Source organism: Cricetulus griseus (genome assembly GCF_003668045.3).
Source record: "Cricetulus griseus strain 17A/GY chromosome 1 unlocalized genomic scaffold, alternate assembly CriGri-PICRH-1.0 chr1_0, whole genome shotgun sequence".
NCBI classification, from domain to species: Eukaryota; Metazoa; Chordata; class Mammalia; order Rodentia; family Cricetidae; genus Cricetulus; species Cricetulus griseus.
The window spans coordinates 204,963,906-204,988,991 of record NW_023276806.1 but is presented as its reverse complement, the minus strand read 5'-3'; the positions used below and the strand labels follow the sequence as shown (position 1 = coordinate 204,988,991).

Sequence of the window (25,086 nt, the reverse complement as noted above, 5' to 3'; positions counted from 1 at the left end):
TTATTTACAACCGTTTCAACACACACCAGCACGCGCATACACAATTCTGACACTCCTGAGGTCGAGAATGTAATAGATACTTATATTCATGTCTTGAAGGTTGAAAATCTCTCCACTGCAATTCACATCACACTAGAGACTTTGCACACGGCCTCACAAATCAGACTTGAAAGAGGCACAAAATTTTATTTAAAATTTGTCTTGAGGCTGGAGAGATGGATGGCTCGGCGAGTACAAGCCCTAGATGCATAAACCTAACGACCAGAGTTCCGTGACTGGAACCCAAGTAAAAAGCCTGGTCTGATGCTGCACAGCCGGCTATAACCCTGGAACTCCTATGAAAAGATGAGAGGTGGAGACAGGAGAATCCTCCAGGCCAGCCATCCTGGAGAAAGCAGTGCAACCATGGAGATTAACAAATGACACCCTGCAGTCTAAACATGGTGGGAGGAAAGAATCACCTCCCAAGAGTCGCTGGTGACCTCTACCCACAGTGCACCCCACAAAACCAGAAGTAGCTTTGTAAATTTTTCATTAATCAAAATCAGAAAAACTGCCAGTAACAACAGGTGGATTATCGCTATGATTAATTTGGATATATTAGCTCATTGCATCTTCACACACTACCCACCTCATCCAGCTTATGAGAAAACCAAGAGGACACAGCTATTAAAGAAAAATAGAAATAAACACACCCAAAGTGGCATCAATCAAATGAAGGAATAATAACCAATCTTGAAAACGATAAATTATCAAAATACTGATATATCTCTCCCTCATTTAAAATTTCTTGAGTAAGGGGAACATGTCTTTTATTGTATTGATAACCTTCTGTGTCAGATTGATAAAAATTTGAGGCCCACTGATAACTTGGGAACTCCCAGTAGACTTTAGCCTATTCAAAAGCAAGTTAATGGTTGAGTAGCACACAATCACCTGTTTCCTTTGTACTTATGTGGTTTCATTGGACAGAACTCACCCCTGACTTCAGCATGAACTATTATTCACCACGTACAGTCATGTTGCTCTTCCGCTTGATTCAGAGGAGGCTATACACTTTCCCAGTGGATTTATTAGATCAGAACGTTCTTCTCATGTTAGCTTCTGTAGTTGTGTGACACTGAGTTCCGTACTTGCAAAGTGTAATTTCACCAGCAGAAACTAAGCCAAATGAAGTCTTCCTGTGTTTTCTAGGCCAGTGGATTGTGCCTTGCCTTAGTTGCTCTGACAACAGGACCTGTGACTGGAGAGAAATAACCTGGCAGCCACACAACTGCCAACACAATGTCCTAACCAAGCCGGAACTTCAGCAGTGCCTGCGAGGAAGGAAGGTAGGTTCTGCATTTAGCTGGGGAAGCCTGGAATCCTTGCCATCTGCAGCACTGAAACCAGACAATTGCATGCGATGTACCAGCTTCTGCCCTCTTGCAGTGAAAGGAAAACTAACTCCCTGTCACTTGGCTTTTTGAATTATATGTAGATGTTATCACAGAAGAGCATGAATAATTCTTGCTCACATGTTCCTTTTTCTCCAAATGAGTTTGTCTGGCAGATGGAGGATATTAAAGTCATGTGCTGTGCTGACCCAAATTCTGTGCTGGTTTTTCCAGCACAAATCAGAGCAACCAGGCTCATCACTGCAGCTCTAGAAGACACGACTGTTCAAACAGCCATCTGTAGCTCAGCCAAATGCTCCCGCATGCAAGACTCACTCCTAGAACTTAACAAGTGTGTAGTGCTGTGTTTACCCTTTAACCTTGCTGACCTTTCTTCACATTCCTGGGCAGGTCTCACGTGGACCTCACCAGGCTGACACTCTCTCTATTGAGGCTCCTAAGCTGATTTCTTGGAATGCAGTTTCTTCTTGCTAGGCATGTGCTGACTAGGTAGAGCCCGGAAGAACTCATAGACTTGGTTGACATCATGTAAGTAATCTTAACCAGATTCTCAACCTACTTTTGATCAGATGGACTTATCCTTATGTACCATGTGTAAGCTTTCACATATGGGCAGGCCAATTTCAAAAGCTGATTCTTAAAACAGTGCAGTATGGAATGCATGCCAAATTTTCTGTTAGTATTTAGCTTACGAAGAACGTGAACACGGGAGGTCTCAGGCAGGAAGATGGATGTGTTCGTGGTTTTAGAGGAAGCATAGTGATGTTCAAGATTGATAACATATCCACTAATTAAGAAGTTGTGGTGATAGATTATTTATGATTTATTGAAGCTTGCCTGAGGGTACAGAAAGCAAAGCCAGCCACAAACCATAGAGCCAGGTGATGATGGTACACACCTTTAATCCCAGCAGCCATGCTAGCAAGCCATGGAGCCAGGTGGTGGCACACACCTGTAATTCTGAGACGCAAGAGACAAGCAGATGGATCTCTGTTAGTTCAAGGCCACACTGAGCTACATGAAATTGATCCAGTCCTAAAGAGAAACAGCTCACACATAGGTGTGATCACTTGGGATCACATGCCTTTAATCTCAGGATTTGAGAGGTATAAAAGGAAAAAGCAAAGGGCCTCATGTGGAGATTTATTTTCCAGACAAGCTGGGGAGAGGACAGACCTTTCAGCCTGAGGGAATGGTAAAAGTTAGAGGCCGGCTGCTTTGCTTTTCTGATCTTCAGCTTAAAGCTTGAACCCCAATTATCAGTCTCCGGGCTTTTATTTTTTGTACTACAAAGAAATGATATCGGTTAAGTGTTAAAGGAGAGATCCAGAAAACAGTGATTTAAAAGTGTGTTGTCAGAAATATTAACTGAGCCTTTTTTTCTGTGGAAGGAACAGTTCATCTGCCAGGATTAAGCTTCATCAGGGGTAGGGGTGTGTTTCGTTCACTACAATAGTCTCATTGATGCTTATAGTTTGTGACACATAATCATTTAATGAGTATTAGTATGACTAAGGCTAGAGCTCAGTGGTATGAACTTAAAATATGCAAGAAACCTGGTTCTAATCCCCTGTATCATCAGTCAGTCAATATTTATCAAATAAGTGAATAAGTGAAAATGTTAATTATTCTTAATCACAATTCTATGAGATAGATATTATAAATGTTGTCTACTTGAGAAAAATAAAGTTCTCAGCAATGGAGCTCACTGATAAAATTTGTGGGTTCCTGTGACGACATCTGTAAGCACCAATTTGGACTGTGCGTCCTTGCATCTTAGAACTGAAGCAGTGTAACAGTGACAATCATGCTTGTCACACCAGCAGCTCTATTCCCAGAGTTCCATTCTAAGTTCAGAATCCAGAGTTCTGGGCACAATTCCAAGATGCTGCAGTCTTTTGACCTGAAAAGCAGTAGATGCAAATACATCACTGAATTACATGGCTTTCTTTCTGGGGTTGATTGTCTTCATCTGTAAAATGGTAAGTCACTACGATCTAACCCTCCACAGTGGATTGCTCACCTCTGTGGAAAGCTAAAGATACTATAGTCTAATACCATTGGCTGTGTGGGTCAAACATACAAAGTTCCCACCGTTCTGACCCGGGGAGTCTGAGGTCACTGCCAGTTTCTCGTGGTTCTTCTTGTGCCCATACATGACAGACAATTCCACCATCATCAGAGCTCTACCCTCATCACCCAGTCTAAACTAACCACCTCCACAGTGTTCCACATTGTCACTTCTGGTTACCAAGCTGGTCATTATCAACTCTGTAAGGCATCATGACAAGGGGATGTTTTCTTTCCTGTTATCGAAAAAGATATGTTATTATAGCATGTGAGAACCAAAGCTTATGGACAGTTGATGTGACTTGAGAGAGGTCCAAGGGCTGGGACACAGCACCGAGGGCTTACCATAGTGTCTTTCTTAGTCTCAGGTTGTACTGATCAGTACACTCTGGGACTCACGCTTGCCCCCACGCATTGCCCTACCGACTCTGGCTTGTTTGCAAGAATTTAGTTTGTATACAACATTAAGCATTCTTCATTTTTAGCAAAGGAGTGACATAATCAGACTCAGAAAAGCCCCCCCCATAGTGGTATGGGGACTATAACAGAGGACATGAGTGCCAGGGAGACAGAAGCTGTCTAATTTCAAAATACAACATTGAGAGACCAAGGCAATATAATTTATAGATCAAGCAATCCCATCATTATAAAAACTAATGCATACATCCAAACCTGCTTACGTACATGGAAAATTTCTGGACGTAACAGGTAAGAGTGAAGACACAATACAGTGGAGAGACAATAGACGATTGAATAGACATCAGACATCAACCTCTGGCTGTGCACACACTTCTACTCTATGTACAAAATAGGAAAATAAGCAATATAGTATTTTATTCTTTAAAATGCATGAAATGCCACTGGCTTTTTGCCTCTCTTTCTGATGTGTCAAAGAGTTAATACTATTGCTAGCTACTACATTAGCCACGCTATTCAGAAAATTACTTCACACACATATCTATGTATGTGTGGATAGCAAGGTAGGAATGAGACAGGACGATCCTCAGATTGGCATTCAGGAAACCTGAGCCAAGTTCTGATGCTACCTAATGAAATGAGTTCTATTCATCAAGCTTATCTATCTATTGGTCCTGCTGCCTGTCTGAGACATGCTGAGCAGTCCGCTAGGCATGAAAGTGTTACCACAGGGCAGAGTCCCACAGATCACTTACAACTTTCTGATTATGTGACGTCATGCTGTTCATTCGTTAATCTAATGTTTGCTGAGCTAAGACCCTGCGCCAGCAGTGTACAACAGGATCCCTCAAAGCTGAAGTTCAAGTGGAAGGACCCTTTAAGTGAAGTGTTCAAGGCCATAAAGCATGATCGCTGAAACCCCAGGGAGAAGCCCAGAACCATGCACCAGATCCAGACTGGGATGGTCTGGCAAGACTACGAGAAAAGAGGAAGCTAGGAAGAAAGTGTTCATAAAAAAGAAGCCATCTAGCTGCTGTGTTAGTTTGAAATAACTCAATTGAGATTTAAAAAAAAAGCAATTAGGCATATTTATTTTCCCCAAGAGCATCTACTGTGAGAATTCCATCATTCAAACCAGGAGGTCTCTTATTTCCCTCATGCCGAGAGGCATGCTGACAACAGGCAGGACTGTGCAGGGGAGGACGACGGTGGGCTGGTGCCCATGTTTGCATGCACATCAGTTAGCTGCATCGTGCATCCCGTGCAAGAGAGATTTTGCCAACGTGAGACCCTTTTCTACTAGTCTTAACCAACCTGAAGACCGCTAACTCATATGAAAACCTTAGATCCTTAGCAAGGAACATCCACAGTTTTAACTATTGCCCTGAAGAAGGAGTTTGAACACACTCTATTACAAGAGAAGCAGACTTCTGAGTCCTCATTCAGCTCTGGGGAACGTCTTACACTAAGTTTTCTTTCTCCAAACAATCAGATATAATGGCAACAGGATTTGACTCAGCCCCTGAGAATTAGACCCTCAAGGAACGTTAGGCTTCCCTTTGCGTCTCCAATTAGCTTCATTATGTCTCCTTGTGCTACTTCCATTTCCCCACTGTTCACACCAGTGAATGCCAACACTGCACTTGGAAATGCAAGCCTACCTGGAGGGAAGGAACAAGACACAAATCAGTTGAGACTGAAAAGCAGCTCGAGTCTCCAGAAACTTTGAACAAGAGACTCACTTAATGGCAAATGAGCAGAGCTGGACTTCCTACACCTCCGTCATTTTCTTTCATTTCAGCAGTGTTGATAGAAGAAGCACAGAATGGCTTCACAGGGGGCGAAGAGGGGACAAGAGTCAAAACGCTGAAAAATTCTGTTCTCTACAAACTTGTGTGTATAGGGTAGGGTGTGGGGGGGGAGGTGAATGTGGGTCCCATTAATTAAACTTGGCTTTAAACTAATTTTACCCAAGTGGTTATTTCATCTGTGTGTGTGTGTGTGTGTGTGTGTGTGTGTGTGTGTGTGTGTGTGTGTGTATGTGTGTTGTGATGTGATGTGTGATCATAATCACATTGAATCAGAGAAAAATCAATTGAAAAAAAACTAGGAGGTTAATCATAACTGTATTTCTCCAAATGAATCCTTGCTACTCCATAAACTCTGAATGGAACTTTGTTAAACAGGGATCAGCAGGACTCCACTCATCGTGTGATGCAGTTTAGAAGTATGACAAGTTTATAGCTGAAAAAATGAATTAAACAAGCTTTGTTTTATTTTTTTTTTGTCAGTTGAAAACAGTTCAGAGTTCAAACCAGTAGGAAAATGTCTGAAAGAAGAATACAATTAAGAGAGGGAAATAGATGTCACAGGGATCGGTACTGTATAGATAGGTAGGACTAGTGGTTACTTCCCCCCTTTAGAAAAATAAGCAAGAGCAAACCAATTGCTTCTGCAATTCCAAATGGTCACCCTGCAAACGCATATAATCAAGTAACATTATATGTACTGAGCAGATTGTATTTATATATTTAGGAATACACACACATGCACACAACACACAACACACACACACACACACACACACACACACACACACACACACACCAATGTTTAAAGAAAAAAAGGCCATGAAATTGAGAGGAGGTAACCTGGAGCAGTTTGAAAGAAGGAAATAGAAGGAGGACATGATATTCTTATATTAAAATGTCAATAAATAAAATTATACGAATAAAGAAAGGGAAACAGAAAAATCTGTTTGTAAAGAGAATACTTAAACATGACTGTTAAACAGAAAAGGTTACTTAAATTTTTAAAGGCCTTTAATAATAGTTTTGCCTCCCCATATTCCCACTTTACCCTCCCTTTCCATTCCTCTCCCCACTTAGTCCTCCTCTTCTAGTTTCCCCTCTATCTCTTTACAGCATTATACTCTATTTCCCCTCCTTGGAAGATCTCGCCTAGTCCCTTTCAGACTATTTAAGCTCTGTGGCTATATGGATCGATTTCATTTTTCTTAACAGCTGAGTAATAGTCCATTGAGTAAATGTACCACATTTTCATTATCCACTCCTCAATTGATGGACATCTATGCTGTTTTCAATTTCTAGCTGTTATGAATACAGCAGCAATGAGCATTAGTGAACAAATATCTCTGCAGCAAGATGCAGTCCTTTGGGATATGCCCAGGGGTGGTATGGCAGGATCTTGTGGTAGATCAGTCTTCAGCTTTGTGAGGAACTGCTTTCTATAGTAGCTGCTCCAGTTTGCACTCCCAGCAGTGAAAAATGAGTGTCCCCCTGCCCCTGCATCCTCACGAGCGTGTGATGTTACTTGTTTTATTTACCTTGGCCGTTCTCACTGGTGTAAGATGAAATATCAAATTGCTTTTAATTTGCACTTCCCTGATGAGTAAGGTTGTTGAAGGTTTTTGTTTTTAAGTGTTCCTCGGCTGTGTTTCAACTTGTGAAAACTCAGTTTTGTTCTACAAACATAAATTTATTAATTTATTTCTTACATTCCAACCCCAGTTCCCTCTCCCTCCTCTTCCCCCAATATTTTAACTGAGTTGTTTGCTTTCTTGCTCTTTAGTTTTTGGGTTTTCGTTGTTGTTCTTTATATATTCTGGATACTAACCCTCTACCAGACGTATAATTGGTAATGACTTTTTCCTATTCTGTAGGCTTTCACTTTGCCCAAGTGGTGATGTCCTTTGCTATACAGAAGCTTTTTGGTTTGATGAGGTCCCTCCCACTTATTAATTATACTTAATGCCTGAGTTATCAGTGTCTTGTCCAGAAACTCCTTTCCTGTTCCAGTCGATCCAAGCCTATTCCCCACATTCAGGTTCAGGACTTCTATCTGGTCTTATATTGAAATCCTTGATCCATCTGGAGTTGAATTTTGTGCAGCGTGATAGATATGGATCTATTTCCAGTCTTCTACGTGCTGACACCCAGTTTAGCCAACACCATTCACTGAAGATGCTGTCTTTTCTCCAGTGTATATTTTGGTCTTCTTTGTCAAGGTTATCAGCTGCCTTTAGGTGTATGGTGGAATTATGGCTGGGTCTTTAATTTTATTCCATTGGTAAACATGCAAATTTTAATGTAGTGTTTAAAAGTTATGTAGGATCTTGGACATTAGATTTAAAATTTTGAAGTGTAGCTGACTTAAAATATTTCTTGAATAAGACATGAATTCCATGAAGATTGCACAATTTATTGCTGCTTGCTAGTCTCAATAATGGATGTAAATAAAAGACATGTGTGTCCCTCTCCATTATCCACAGTGAAGGGTGACTTACGCATGATGCCCTCCTCCAGCAACAGGCCAGACAAAATGACAGTAGAGACAAACCATTTTGTCCAAGGAAAAAAGTAATAAATCCACTGCCACTACACATTTGTTTTCCTTTTCTTGCCCAATTTTGTATGATTCAGAGTGGATTGCTTAAATTACATTTATTTTGACCGAAAACAGCAGTTTAACTGCACATGGATAGCCAGTATAATTAAAATGCATAATTGGAGGCCCGGCAGTGGTGGTGAATGTTTTCAATCCCAGCAGTAGGGAAGCAGAGGCAGGTGGATCTCTGTGAGTTCCAGACCAGCCTGGTGTACAAGAGCTAGTTCCAGGACAGCCTCCAAAGCCACAGAGAAACACTGTCTTGAAATACAAAACAAAAAACAAAAAAAAACCTGCATAATTGGAAAACATTCATTCATTATAGCCATATCAAAATTCACAGAGAAATGTTTCATTGAGCTAGATTTTCATCATGACCTAAATCTCGTTACCATCTCACCTGTTTCAGCTGCATATGACAGCTGAGCCACGCCTTGCCTTACTGACAGATGGGGGTACCTCATGAGAACCCTGCTTCTCAACCTTGAGGCTACAAGGAATTGCAGTGGCACTGGGTGAACAAAACAACACAGTTGTAGGGCTGGAGAGAAGGGTCAACCATTAAAGGCTGGGCTCACAGCTCAACATTTTTAATCCACCTATTTGACCAATACTTATGTGCCAATCAGAAAAGTTCAAGTCACTCCAGACTTAAAGGCATAGCAAAAGAAGGGGGCTAGAGAGATGGCTTAGTGGTTAAGAGTACTGGCTGTTTGTCTAAAGGACCCAGGTTCAATTCCCAGCACCCACAGGGCAGCTCACAATTGTTCATATCTCCAGTTCTAGGAAATCTGGCACCCTCACACAGACAGACATTCAGCCAAAACACAAATATGCATAAGATAAAAACAAATCACTAAAAAAAGTTTTTTAAAGGAGTATAACAAAATAATAAAGACCAAAAAAAAAAAGCCTACTTGTCTGGCACTTAGTAATATATAAAGTGGTTTGTTTGTTAGATCCCCAAAAGGTCATTGAGTTTTTAAATTCTCTTTAACTTGGGGGTAGGCACTAGTTACTTTAGCATCATATTATCAAAGTTGATTATTGTTATAAATGCTTACTGGGCATTTGTATTTAATGATCACATTTTTTCCTCTTTGATTACTTTATGCCAACTAGTCCCTTTGCACACCAGTGTAAGGCGATAGTTTTTATGGGAGACTCTTTGTCACCTCAATAGACAGTCACAACTATTTGCTATGATATTATAAACCTTTTAAAATAAAAAGTGTCCTTCAAAATGAATCATTTATTTCCTTTAATCATTCAACAAAACTGAATTATCTTAAGCATATAAAAATTGAAAGTAAATCACATGACTGAAAAGCCATGTAATTCATGATATCACTTTTTGTTGTTTTTTATTTTTTGTTTTTTGAGACAGGGTTTCTTTGTGTAGCTTTGGAGCCTATCCTGCCACTTGCTCTGGAGACCCAACGCCTGCTTCATGGTATCATTTAATTGTGCTCTGTGCACTGAATGAGCTGACATTTTGATGTTAGGTTTATGTTTGCCAACTTACCTCTGGCAAAACCTTTCCATCAATAGAACGACTTTAAGATCATCACTGAATATTTTAGTTAGAGTTTTATCATTTCTGCCTTTCATAAATGTAAAGACTTGGATAAATTCACCCAACAGAAAATTCTTCTGAGGCCTATGTCTTGGCAGCTATCTAGAGCCTGCATTAAAGAATAGAATCTTGCTTGCTAGTGAAGGAGCAGACACCATCTGCCAGTCTGCATGTGGCTCCTCCTGACCACCAACCCAATATGGAAACTCCAGTGCCCTGTTAAGAGTACCGGAGTTTTGCTTTTCAGGCTTGCTGCACACAATGGTTGGTGGCTTGACGGGGATGAAGAGAGCCAGCTGGGACTTCGAAACTTCTCACTTCTACCATGTTTCTCTGTGTGCTAATGAGTTTCAAGCACCATGAAATGTGCACCTAAAACAAAACAAAAAAAAAAGTGCTACCCATCTTTCTTGTAGTTTGATGCCAGCACGCATTCATCCGGCACTCTCAGAATGCCAATAGTAAGTACTTGACATTTTACTCAGGCCCTCTGGTGTTATTTCCTCAGTTTTATACATGAGGAAATGAACCCTATTTACTTAAAATATTTCCTAGTTAGTAAGGAGCAGCACCGGGGAATTTTGAAACAGGGCTAATTTGCTTCTGATGTGCCTTGGTGAGCTTTAGATATAACCATGTGGAAAGACTGAAAACCTAGATGTGTGGGCATTGTTCTTGTATGAATAAGCAATTTCTTTGGCTTGTCTAAACTTTCATATCTCCCTGTAGTCCACATTAGAGAATTGCAGTGTTTGGGATAACGAGTGCAAGGCTCACAGCCCAGGAAGAACTAACTTTAAAATGGAAATGAAAAGAAGCGATGAGAAAGCTTTAGTATATTTAGCTGGCATTTGAAAGGGTAAGGCAGGGGGATCATGAGTTACAGGCCAGTTCTGACTTTATAGAGACCCTATTGTAAAACAATAACAACAAAAGTTCTGTATAAACTATTCTTAGTTTAGTGTTCTGGGTTGAATTATATCATTTCCATTGAATTCATGTGCTGAAATTCTAATGTCTAGTTACTCAGAAAGTTCAGACATAAGGCTGTTGAAGAGGCAAATGGGAAAAAATGAGGTTACATGGGTGTTCTACCAAATCCAGGATGTCCAGAGTGTTTGTGATTGATTAAGACACAGAGGCACAAATGAAGACAGCAGGAAGACAGAGAAGGCCACCATCCATCAACTGGAGAGTCCTCCACAAGAAAACAGCCCTGTCAGACCCTTGGATGTGTATTTCTAGCTTCCAGAGATGTACAGAGATGAATGTCTGTCATTGAAGCCATTCTCTCTGTGGTAAACAGCCCCAACAAACTAACACAGGAGTATATGAGTGGTTGCTACTTCCTGACAAGTTTTCCTAGTGGTTCAAAAGTCCTCTTGAAAAGTAAGAATTCTCCTTAACCTGTTGCCACAAACCTGTAATCCAAGATATTTGTGAGACTGAATCAAGAAGTTCACAAGCTTGAGAACTAGGCTGCAGAGCAAGTTCAAGGCTAGCCTGAGCAACTTAGACCTTGTCTCAAAATAGAAAGTAACAAAAGGATTGGAAACAGTTCAGTGCCTAGTGTCAGTGAGGGCCAGGGTTTAGTCTCCACCACTAAAAATAAATCATTTTCAAAAATCAAAAATCTAGACCGTAAAACCAGAGATAAAGCCTATAAGAATCAATTTGATTTATTTCACTGTTTTACTGTGCTAGAATCTTATCATCCCACTGGAATTTGACCACACCCATCAGTGAGAGATCTGCCATGTTCTATTTGGCAGCCATGTTTATCACAACAGTATTGTATCTGAAGGCTAATTTTAGCAGCTATCTAGGCCCCATCTGGAGGCTCTTCAGCATACGGTGAGAAGTATAAGCCTTTTCAGAGTCTTACTAAGTTCACTACAGTGAATTCACTGTAGTGAATTTAGTAAGTAATTCAAAATTAGAACCGATGGCAGTACATGCTGTTACGATCTTAATAGAGGAAATATGTGCATCACTTCAAAGAGAAAAAAAACTGAAGAATGAATTAAACCTTATCCAAAGCATTCAAAGGAACTGTCTACAGTGAAAGTCCCTGTTACTTTCAATTCACTAAGCACTTTTCACAAGTATATACGGCACTAGGAGGGAAAGCAGACGTTGAAATTTATCTATCAAATACTTCTTAATAAGATATGGGGGAAGGACACAGATGCAAGTAGCCATCACATCATGTAGCCCTTGGTAAAATCTATAATGTAACTAAAATTTCATGGAATCATAGGATACAGAGTGAGTCACTCTAGCGGGGGCACTAGAGGAGACCCTTGGTAGGAGCACCATTTATGTCAGTTCTGATGGCTGACAGGTGCGATTGTACAGGGAGGAACTCTCAAGGCAGATGGATTAATACAAGGGAAAAACAGATGTTGTAGAATACAAATCATGTTCCATGAGAAAGCCTAAGTCTGGCCCACTAATACGAGGAGATGCACTGAGAAGGTGGGCCACTGACCTGCACTTGAAGTCAGAGAACTTGGGTTTGAGTCTTGTGTTCCCCATTTACTAGATTTATGACCCTAGTCTTCCCAAGTCTCAAATTTCCCATCTGTGGCAATCTCCACATAACAGAAACTATTAAGCAATAAAATCTCAGTAACTGTTAGCTGAACCTAAATAGTTCAGAATTGACTCTGTAGGGAATGGTGAATGAATATGGTTTTGAGCACACAAATAAGACAATGTTAAATGAATGGGAGTGCGAAGAAGATGTGAGCGGTGCGTTTACAATAGCACAGCTTCGAGGGAGAGCAAGCCAGAAGCTGGGCTGGGCTGGCAGTGCAGCAGCCTTCACTGGAAAACACCACTGGGATATGCAGGGTGGGGTGTGAAATACTGCTCAGAAAGATCCCAGTCCGGGTTACTTTCTTCCTTTCTTTTTTAAGTAATGGCACGATTCCTATGGAGCTATTTCTGTGGGTTCTCAGTTTGCAGGTCTATCAAACAAAGTCTGAAAATCCTAAGGATCCCTAGAGTTCTGCAATAGTCCATGGATCTTTACATCAGTAAGACTTGTTAGCTGATGAGATGAATATAATTAAAGTGAAGGATATAAGGGAGAGAGGAAGATGGAAAATAAAATGAAATGGCAGTGTTGCACACTAATTAGCCGATCAGGAGATGATGTCATTATAACAGTATGAAAGGGATAAATGATCAGGTTTGGGGGAGATTATGATGGGTAAGACTGAGGATGTTTCCAAAGGCTGAAGGGCTGTTCTTTGATGTGTAATTTTGCGTGCATTGTATTATATACCATGTAAACATCTGACCTGACAGCAAGTACGGTTTCTTTACAGATCCTTTTCATTGGGGATTCCACCAACAGAGGAATGATGTACTATCTTATTGAAAGGCTGAATGAAACCCTGCAGGAGTGGCAGAAAGTTCACGGCACTAAACTCTACCCCAGTGTCAATGGGGGGAAGACTTTGATCAGTTACTCCTACTATCCCCAGTTTTGGATAAGCCCTTCGTTGAGACCAACATTTGAGAAAGCACTTGAGCATCTCTTGCAAAGGTACAATGGGACTACTATGAGTGGCAAAATGCCACCATTGTGCAGTCATAATTGCACCCTGTATATCAAATGTGCTGAAAAGCTTAGATACCCACTAATGTAGCTGAAAACGAGCTGCAAATGACAAGGAAGTCTTGTGATCAGGAAGCCAGACATGGTTCATTGAAATGTGAGGCAATCCAGTTGAAATGTTTACCATCTGTTCCAAAGCAACATGTGTTGTTTTTCTTTCTGGATTTCAGATCACATCCCTTAGAGAATACTGACCAGACAGTATTGGTTGTTGGTGGTGTTCAGTGGCTTAATTCCCAGCACCTGCAAATCATTCACAAGGTTTTAAAGAGGTAACTCTGTAACCACTGTCATCCATGTCTTAATCTTTTCTTTGAAAGTACCATATATTTAACCAAAGTATCCAGGGCTTATTTAGAGGACAACTTGGGAATTTAAAATTAGAAATGTAAAGGCAAATTCTATATTTCTAAATAAATTTATATTCAATCAGGGATCCTTAGCATCCTAATTTAAAATTGCTCCAGATCAAAGCCTATTTACAACTCAGGTGTGGCAGCACGTACCTGTAATTCAAATGTTTAGGAAGCTAATGTAAGAGGGTAATGAAGTCAAATCCAGCAGGGACTACAGAGTAAGACCTTGTCTCAGAACAAACGCGCACACACACACACACACACACACACACACACACACACACACACACACACACATATATATATATATTGAAAGTGCTGAGAACATTGTCTAATAAGGTCCCTTTGCTATATAAGTGATTCTTCAGATGAAACAAAGTGATTAATGTATTTTAAGACATTATTATTCTTTATTATCAACCATTAACACAAAATTCTGTCTACAGAAAGTCTTAACATATGACATATAAAATAGGAGTTCAGTCCTATATGCAAATGATCTCATTTTAAAAGGATTCTGTCATATATGTTTATATAATTAACAAACATGTAGAAATGCAACTGAAGTTTTTGACTTTAGAATTCTGATCGTTTCACTCAGGGAAAATTTGCTCAATATCCTAGTGATCATCAAAACTTTGGGGATTGGATTTCACCTGCCAGTGGATGGAGTGCATTTCCTAACACAGGTAAGACCAATTCTCCTAGGCTGCACGAATTTATGAATTCCCGATAGCAAAGGACCCAACAGGAGCTCTACAATACTCATCAGCCTTCATAAAAATAAAAATAATATCCTTATGAAATATGATTCCAAATATATCCTAACTGTTCCTGCCACAGCTCATAAATGTGCTATAAATAATGCAATGAGTTCAAGAAGAGAAAAAAAACCAAACTGTGGGAAAGAGCACTGGATTCATAGACAGGAGAACTTGGGTGTTCACCTTTGGAGTTTATACTAAAAGATTTTTCCCTTCTTCAGATTCATGCTTAAACCACAAATGAAATTGTCCATATCAGTGAATCATTTGGGAAACAATCTCAGATATTATATATATGTATATATAGGATATATATAGGAGATATATAGGAGAATTATAGGAGATATATAGGAGAATTATAGGAGATATATATATATATATATATATATATAATATATATATGAGTAATAGCATTTTTTCCAACACTTGGGTATCCATAAATGAAAGGTGTTAGGTGCCTCTGGCCATTTCTTGAAGACAGTAAATTTGTCTCAGCACTAATTATAAAACTTAGAAAAGAACGATATCTGTAGGTCAGAGATCCTTACTCCCCCACAGAGTCTAGCCCAAGTTTATATGCAAGTACAGAATCATGGTTTGGGGGCAGACTGTCCATGTAATATGGAAGCAGCTAAGATTGCCTTTTGTGTCTGCGTTAAGCCAGTCTAGCTTTTCAAGCACAGAATGGGATCCCCCTCTCCTTACTTGAAACTTTCCCTTCCTGAATGCCAATTACTCTATATCAGGGGAGAACTGTGGTCAAAGCCAAAACTCCAAATTCACCACAGCAAGGCCATCTTTGGTTTGAGTAACTTAAAGTATGTTGGGACATTAACTTCTAGTGAATAGAAAGATTTAGGACAAGTGGGGATGGAATCTGGAGGGGGGACTTTGATAGTTTTTTGCTGTCAGTTGGGAGCGGGAACCATTTTAGTGTTGTTGAAGGCTTCCAGTCAGGGCCGAGATTCACTCCTGAGACTCGAGTGGCACCACAGAGTTTCTGTTCTGACAGCGGTCCTCACAGCAGTGGGACTTGTGTCCCTCACTTACATTTAGGTTGTTAGCTCTCAACTATTCATCCTCTGCACTTGTTCTATTGTAAACCCTGTGTTAAGAGTCTGACTGCCCACAGAGCTGTGGTACAATTCATCAGTCTTTGTTAACAGAGTGAAGACAAAAGGTTGGAAGAAGAGAGCAAAAAATAGAAAGGAGGAAGGGACCACAGCAAGTGAAGACATCATTTTTCTGAACTCTATCATATACTCTCCAAGCTGTTCAAGACGGGCCTTTTACCTCCTTTGCAGACTCATCCATTCTCACCAGAGGACAGGGTTGTGCACACACACACCAAGAATGCCATGCTCTCAGTGACTCCTAGGCCTGGAGATCAATGTTTCCTATTCATGGATCCTATTCTTTCACCTCGTCACCTGGGTAACTTCCTAGTGCCCATCAAACATTAACTTAAGTGTCATTTCCTCTGTGGCTGCCTCTTTATGAGGTCTCTCTATTCACTGACTTTATCTTAAAGAAAACACGCTTCTTTGAGTGCTAGATTAAAATAAGCATGCAAGCCCAGCAGAGACAACAGAAAAAAATGTGTTATAGACCACTTGTTTTTATCTTGCTGTTGGCTTAACAAATGAAAGTAATTGTTTGACTTTTTCTAATGAAAAAAAAATCAACCATTCCTATTACCTTTCAGAAATGGAGAAAGAGGGATAGTTCCTTCCCTATGTTACTTGGTAGACTCTTTGACTCTTCTAAGACATCACAAGAGGATTGATGGAATAAAAGGATGTGCTGTGGAAATGCCTAGAGATGATAACAGGAAGTGTTAAGGAGCAAGCAGGAAGCATTTGCAACGCAGTCTAAGGAGCACCATTCAGTTTTTTTCACTAATGTGTTGAAGACTATTTGAGACATGTCTGATGTGACAGGAGAGCTGGACTGGGGCTTAGATTAAAGAAACTTAACCAGGCCAAGGGAAGGTTTGGAGCTCTAGTAATTGGTGATGTTGTCCTTCCCTGACAGAGGGAAGCTGGACTACAACTCAGCCAGATTCAGTCATTGCCAGCGACACTGCAGGGAAGGTGGGGGACTGTGACCCAGAGAGGCAACAGATGAAAGCCTCACCCAATTTCGCTGCTTTTCTGGAAGCATATTCCTCCTCCATGTCCAATTAGCAAACTCCAGTCAAAACTGTTGTACAATCTTCTGTGTCATGGTCTATATGCTCCACTTCTCCTAGAAGTTATTCCTCTTGTGTTTTCACCCGGTAAAGGACTTACTGACTGTGGATGCACCCATTTCTCCAGTTATAGTGTTGTGTTTTACAAGCACAGACCACACAATACGTACCCTTCCATTCTGCGCCTTAGCAAAAAGCTAAGCAAAACTCAAGTGCCAGTTAATATTCAAGTGGCTGAATAAGTGAGGATCCAAGTAGATGAAGGTCTGCCTTGTAGTGTGTAAAACATCACTTTTTAATTTGAGAATTTTAAATAAATTTACAAGCAATAAACTTAATTGTTTTTAGGTGAAGAAGACATTCGTTTATTGTTGTATCATGTATACATAAACAGTTATGCTGATGTTTTAAGAAAAAAATAGATTACACTTTTATTTTAAAAATTGACATGGGATTCTTCTCTCAATACAACCAATCTTGGTAAAAGAAGATGAAATTTACATAATGTCTGTTTGAGTTACTAAATTATAAAATAATTGTTTGTTAATCAAAACCCTATATCTCTTGCTTGGTAATACAGACTGAAGTACAAAACTTGCATAAAGAAAATCTGAGCATTCTGGAAGCTGCAAAAAAATATGGCTATGAAGTAGTAGACACTTTCACTATCACAATGGGACGACACAAGGAATTTCTGCAGGGAAATTGTGGATGTCATTTCCATGAGGTACTTGTAATGGTTTTCAGATTTTTGTAGTTTGGGGTTGTTAGGTTTACTTTTGACTGTTGTTTGTCTTATACCTTTAATGTATTGTCTGTATTGTTTTACATGAGAAAAATATGCCAAAAGGGCAAAAAAAAATATGTCAAAAGCTGATATGAGCATAAGCTTTGTGAAATTAAATGCTACAAGTTAGTGTTCCAACATGGAAAATCCAAGATCTTGGGTGGATGAAGGCAAGAAGATGTGGATGTCTGAAGAGCGTTGCCTTCTCCAATAGACTTCACACTTCCCTTCCACCAGAAATCCCAATGACTTTATTAAAATTGCCTTCAGAAACATCAGGGAAAGCTTAGTCACAGAGTTGTGGTTTGAAGATATCTTCATCACTGAAAAGCCCATCCCAACATGGGTGATGAATCACAGAGTCTGAATTCCCATAGTCCCTTGCTCAATTTGCCGGAAGCTGTACCATACAGTCTCCTCTCCTCAGCAGTTGTCACTGCTTGATATAACCTCCACAGTGGTACTCAAGAATCCAACAGCTTTCTGGGCTTCTTGAGTCTTGTAGTTTCTTAGCCTCTTGGGTTATTCGGGTCTCTTATCTGCCTCTAGCAAGGAATGGTTCAGTTCAGAGGAAGCAGACATACCACATGGTGCACAAGTGCCCTGTCATTCCTTGTGTGTATGCAAGTCTCAAGAGATGCTTTGGACACTCAGGTGAAGGGTACTCCAGTTGACCTTCCCATCAGATCTTGATTCACTCCACTTGTTCTCTTGGTTGGTTTTCACTTACAACCCAGAGCACATTTAGTCAGTTGACTAATGAGATGATGCTACAGTCGATTTCTGATTCTGTTTATTTATCTAGTTGTCTTCATTCCTTCTTGGTCCCAGGTCCTCACAAGTACCCCAAAGCCACTAAGACAGTGCCCATTCTCTATGATTGGCTGATAGATTGACATCATTTTTCTTTCTGTCTTTTTGGGGGGTGGGGGTTCAAGGTGGGGTTTCTCTGTATAGCCCTGGAGCTTGCTCTGTAGACCAGGCTGGCCTCAACCTCACAATGATCTCCCTGACTCTGTGCCCCACCCCCCACCCCAGTTCTGGGATTAAAGGAGTGGACCACCACTGCCAGGCCACATCATCTTTTTATGTAACCAGAGACACTAAATCTCAGAGAAGTGAGAGTTGGCTGCAATGGTAAGGAACATCTAAGTTTTGAACAACCAACTTGAAACTTGGCCATGTTGCTGCATAACAGATTGTAAGTTGTAGTATACTGTGTGTCTGCTAATTACTTCCATAAGAAAATATACCACCCGTAGAGTACTTTTCCTATTTATAAAAGTAAATGCTTAGAAATACAAGCCTGGGTAGTTTAGGAGAGAAGAAAACAAAAACACAAAAAACAATGAACCATCCCAGGATCATGGTGTGTCAAAAAAGCAAGCCAATGATCACCAAACTCACAGAAAATTGGCATTTTAAAAAATGGCATGCATTTTTTAACCTCTTTTAGGAAATGTTTACTTACTGGTGTTTATGTAATATGTCTTCAATTAGTACACTGGAGGAAGGGTTTGTGCTTTTCTTTTCCAGCATTAGTGCTCTGAAAGACTAAAAAGGAACTGTCCTCCAAAGACTTAGAGCACAGCTCCAATTAAAACCAGAGGATGTCCTTCCCACATGATTGTGTTACATGGATCTACTGTCACAGTGTCAGTCAGTTCATACTAATAGTCCTGGGATTTGAAAACCACACACACACAAAACCACCAGCAGTAGAATACAGATTTAGAATTACTCCTAGCAAAAAGCTATCTTTAATTTACAAGAGAAATATTTAAGCATGACAGGTAGAATATTTCACTTATGAGGTTATAAAGTTTTCCTACAGCGATCATGCACAGATTGCTTTTTGTTGATTTTACTCCTAATGTACACTGTCTTGATTGTGTGCGTCTCCCACAGATGATGTCAGCTAATTCTTGAGTGCCAAAATCCATGCTCAATCTCTCCTGGTTTTGATGGAAGTGGCTTCCAGGAGCATTTGCCTTTGCAGATACACTACGAAGTTGACGAGGTCATCCTTCTCAATTGACCCCTGTGCAAGGGTCTCCAAACTCACTCACTGATCAAGGGCATGATCACCCTTTATGGCAGTTTGAAGGGTGTGTACCTCACTCAGTCTCTCATGATGATACCGACATTTTATAATCTTTCTAAGGTATCACACAATGAAATGTTAAAATTCTGTTCAGTCTCATTTTTTGCTTCATGTTCATTTTATGAGATTGGCCAAAAAAAAAAAAAAAGAAAAAGAAAGGTTCACTTTAAAATAATAGCAAAAACAAGAAACAGTAGTATTAGAACCTCAAGAACTTTGGTGCAGGAGTTTTATCCTCTGGTACTCAATTAAACTATCTCCACACACACACCCAAGAATACTTACAAGGAGCTTGTATAACCATTTCAGTGAAACCTTTACATCTCATTGCTCTGTGGTCAGAATTTTACTGCAGATATAACAAACCTGCTTCTCTGAACTTGTCACAGGTAAAACTGAAAGTCTTGGAGAGCTTCTTTTGCCCATCATGGCATCAAAAGAGAATAGGCTGCCATTGTGAATCTATAAGCTGTCTCCAAATAGTGTGCATCCATCCTGACTAAAAAGTCCCTATTGATTAGTAAAGCAGGTGTTTCTTCCTATGGTGGGAATGGAATCTTATTTTTCCAGTGTTTATTCAGGATGACAAACAGGATCCCTGGAACTCTTGCCCAACAGAGGTTTCTGCTGGTGCCTTTCACTGTGTAGCAAACATCTACTGTGAGAAGCAGAGCCCTGGAAACTATTCGGGAATACCAGCCCAAATCTAGCTACAGAAAGGGCAAACCCATAACAATTGCTGGGTGATTATTAATTAGCGTAATCAGCCTAATCAGTTGTGCAGGCCTTATGTAATAGCTTCAACATCTGGCAAATATGACTAACTTTTGACTCAGGCGACAGAAAGCATCTGGCATTAAGACCCAACAGGTTGCCTTGGTTTTGCAGACATGGAAAGAAACGATGAAGGAGGTTCAGTTCTCTACTAGGGATGGCTTTTCCATGATCCTTTTGTCTTAATAGTACACACTTTATTATTTGACATAATTGAGTAAACGCTATGATGGAGATTAGAAATAATGTTTTTTCTCTTACTTCATCACATTTCAAAAGTTTAGTATCTAAACACAATGAGGACTGAAAAACAAACAAAATAACTTTGGACTGAAGATGTAGTTCAGCAATAGGACCGTTGGCAGGTCCTGGTGTACACAAGGCCCTAGTGTCAATCCCCAGCAACACACACACACACACACACACACACACACACACACACACACACACACACTTTAATTCCATCACTCTAAAACTGAATTAATGGCTTTTGAGAAAAAAAGGAAAAATAAAATGGATATATAACTGATACAGAAAAATCTCAGAATTTAACTATTAGTATGGATTTGCTTTTTGTAATTTTTAAAAAAAATGAAATAAAATTACATCATTTCCTCATCCTTCTCCTCTTTCCAACCCTTCTCCTTCCTATGCCCCCCTCACTCCCTTCCAAATTCACAACCGCCTCACCCCCAATTAGTATTGTGACATATACACAAATGCAGAAATATATGGATACAACCTGTTGAGCCTGTTTAGTGTTATTTGTGTATACTATTTGTATATACTGACCCCTTGTTATTAGAAAAACAATTAGGGGTTCATACCTAGGAAGACTAATTCTTCTTCTCTCCATAGTCATTAGTGTCTAGGGATGGAGGCCCCTGAGATTTTTCTCCCTCTGCTTTAGCATGTCTGTTGGTGGTAGTGTCATCATCCAGGCCTTGTCTAACCAACTACACTGTTGAGGTGTACATTCACTGTCATTTGTCAGAGACACAATCACATAGTTAGCTTCTCGGTCCTCTGGCCCCTCTTTCATATCTTTCCTGACCTTAGGTGTGCTATTGTAGTATAGATGTATGCATTTGAACTGGGTGCCCCATGGTTAGTTGTTCTCTGCATTTTGACTGTTGTGGATTTCTGTATTGAGAAAGAGACTCTTTCCATGTGCAGCAAAAAGAAACTTCCTTGATGAGGGATGAGAATTACACTTCTCTGTGAGTACAAGGACAAGTGTTTCAGAATTATACTGGTTTATTAAAGTGGATATAGTAGTTTCTCCTCAAGACACATGACTTCACTATCCCTGGGTAACTGGCTAGCTTTCCAGTAGCATGCATGATTTCCCCTTGAGTGGGCCTTAAGTCCAATCACACGGGTGTTGGTTACCACCTAGATATGAGTGCCACTATTGCACCTTTAGAGATATCTTACCAAAGCATGGGTATTTGTAATAAATTGTAATGATAATTTTCTCAGAAAATATATTTATGTACTCAAAGAACTTTACTACTGTTGGGAAATTGGCTGGAGACTGCGTTACAAAACTCAAAAAAAAAAAAGTGTCTCAAAAGCCTTATGTCCCCAAGGCAAGACTCAAATCCCCCTTTAGCCTTTGTTCTCGCTAGTATGCCCTGTACTGCTACTTTACTTTGTAAAGTAAAGTTTTTTGCTTATCATTCCTTACCAGCTAACAACCCAAACAAGCCAGTTGCTGAGTCCTGTTTACATATGAATACTCTTCTAAGCCTTTGCCCTGCATCCTGTTCCAAATATATCAGTCTTGTTTATTCTTGGATGCAATCATCCTGCCTTTGTTTAGTCAGTCTACTTCTTGAGCTAAACAGTAGAAAGTAAAAAATAAATAAGGCACATTTGGTTCCTGGGCTCGAGATATTTCTAAGACGTAAGCTATAAAAAGCCATATGATACAATATATGGAGTAGCATATTAAAGATATGCAGAGGCCATGGTAGTTACACACACACACACACACACACACACACACACACACACACAAAGAGGTATAGGACATGGTCTGACGATTGAGTGAACCTCTTCTTAAAAACAAACAAACAAAAAAGATCACTTGGATTGTGGAGGAAAACTGGCACTAGCCTGGGTCTGGGGATGTAGACCATTCTGACTCCATGGAACAATGAGACACTGCTCTCATAGAACATGAGCAATTATGGATGTTGCTAGATACTCTACAGTATCACTAAAAAGGGGGACTGGAAAAAAATTAGTCAAGGACCAAATCATGTTGAAAACTTACCATTTAATCCTGTAGGTGGTACTGAAACTCTTACAGGGAAGAATGAGGTGGTAGCATTTTTGTTTGAAAAAGTTAGAACCCAAGACCCGAGAGTTGTTTCTAAAATACTTGCTGTTCTTGCAGAGAACATGGGCGTGGTTCCCAGGACTGACATGATAGCTTACAAGTGTCTGCAACTCTAATGCCAGGGTATCTGATACCCTCTTCAACTAGAAAATTGCACCCATGTGTTGCATATACATGCATGCAGGCAAATACTCATGAACATAAAACAAAAATAAATACATCGACTTTCAAAAGTCGTAACATATAATCAAATGTGGAGCGAACCAAGCCAAGAACGTAAGTTAATTTTCCCAGAAGTCATAGGAGAAATGGTAAAGGCCTGCTACAAACAGGGCAGAGGCAGCAGAAATGGACAAACACAAGCTCTATTTAAAGAGCTTAATCTGTAGGTTTTATCTGTGGAATGAAGGAGTGGGAAGAATCAAAGAGGATTCCTAACTTGCATGGCTGATTAGAGAGCTGAGACAGCCAGCAAGACAAAGAACTGAAAAGGTATCAGCTTAAGGAGAAGATGACTAGTTCAGCTTTCAACATGTTGCATTTGAGATGCCTGTAGGACATCCAGGTGGTTTTCTTGAACGGGCAGTTGGATACACAGGTATGAAGATCAAGGGGCAGGTTGAGACTGGAGGTAGCATTGGGAGGCAATAGTTGAAGCCATAAAAAAATAGATCAGGAAAAGCTTGGGGAAACATGGCCATGTAAATTCAGAGCATGAACTCTTAGAGGCAGAACTGTAGTATAGTTAGTTTGTATAGCTCTAGATACAGTCCCCTGGAAAGCCAGAGTGAAAAATTCTCAAGACAGAACAATGTCAAGTGTATTCAGATGAGGACTGTGAAATCCTCATTGTTTTGGTAGTAAGAAGGTCCTATCTGACACTGGAATGTGTGATACGATACTGGTGGCAGGAAGGACGGGACTATCAATTGTAAAGACACACCAAAGGGGGGGGGGTATTTCACAAGGCCTTTTATCTAAGGGGGGGTGGTCATTGGATTTAGAAGAGAAAAGAAAAGCCTTCATCATATTTCTTCACTCAGGAAAAATAATTGAGTTAATAATACAGGGGCTAGATCGATGGTTCAGCCGTTAAGAGCACTGCCTGCTCTTCCAAAGATCCTGAGTTCAATTCCCAGCAACCACATGGTGGCTCACAACAATCTATAATGAGATCTGGTGCCCTCTTATGGCCTGCAGGCATACGTGCAGGCAGAACACTGTATACATAATAAATAAATCTTTTAAAAAATAAAATAAAAAATAAAAATGCAGATAAGATGGAGGCTGTTGGAGCAATGCCTCCCTCCACTAATGGGCAAGGGGTCAAAGTCCCTGGGGCAAGGTGGGGGAGGTGTGTATCTCTTCTTCCTTCTTGTTTATTTGCAATGGATTATCTTGATGTTTTCATTTCATAGCTTCCAGTTTCAAGGACTAGGACACATTTTTCTTATTCCTGTACCATCCCCCTTTCCTGTTCAGGAAACTGATTGCTGATAGTTCGTTCTGTATAAAATGACTCATTCCATTACCTGCAAGAGGAGCCTCACATTTTTTTTTTACAAGTGAATTAGATTAGAGAGGTCAGTCCCTGGTGAGGTTTAAATAAGAACACAGTACCTGATGAGGGTGGATTCGTTAGCCATGAGAGACCTCAGGCCTTTCTAAGATGATTGGGTGTAAAATGTTGTATTAAAGATAGTACTCTAACTTTGGAACACTGTGTCCTAAATGGGAGGTCTTCATCAAATCCCTCCCTTCAGGGCTTAAGGTGCTATGCAGAACAGGAGGTGGAAAGATTGTAAGAGCCAAAGGGGGATAGATGACATCAAGGAAATAGTGTCTTCCAGACACAACAGATGGACACACATGTGAACCCACAGAGACTGTGGGAGAATAAACATGTCTAAGCCAGAGGCAGTCACAGTGCTGAGAAAGAAAGCGGACACAAACGCCCAGCCCTAACCCAATTGACAACCACATGCAATGGAAGATTCAGTTTTCTCCAATGACATCTCACTGGGCCTATAAACCACACTTAAGGGTAAGCCTCATGCCTGGTGGTAGATAACCAATGCAAACGAACTCAGCAGAGGTTCTATAGATTGTTTTTGTCACATAGTTCTTCCTTTGAACATTTTTAATATCTTACTGATGCTTCTATGTTGTGGCTTCCAGTTTTGTATTTTTATGGATTTTGTTTTTGTGTGTGTTTCTTACACCTCTTTGCTGTTTTTATTATTATTATTATCAGCATTATTATTTGAT

General features: G+C 40.1%; 1 protein-coding gene across 3 annotated transcripts in view; it reads left to right on the top strand.

Moving 5' to 3' along the window:
* Cped1 (cadherin like and PC-esterase domain containing 1) overlaps window positions 1-25,086 on the top strand; it is a 266,707-nt gene that overhangs the window by 230,118 nt on the left and 11,503 nt on the right. For 2 of the 3 annotated variants that reach the window (XM_027389966.2, XM_027389967.2), the window contains exons 17-21: window positions 1,195-1,331; window positions 13,203-13,423; window positions 13,666-13,767; window positions 14,453-14,540; window positions 17,387-17,533. In XM_027389966.2, coding sequence (XP_027245767.1) covers window positions 1,195-1,331; window positions 13,203-13,423; window positions 13,666-13,767; window positions 14,453-14,540; window positions 17,387-17,533 — 695 coding nt within the window. Of the gene's footprint in view, window positions 1-1,194; window positions 1,332-1,787; window positions 1,926-13,202; window positions 13,424-13,665; window positions 13,768-14,452; window positions 14,541-17,386; window positions 17,534-25,086 lie in introns of those variants that run through there. The other variant, XR_003480049.2, reaches the window with a different exon arrangement.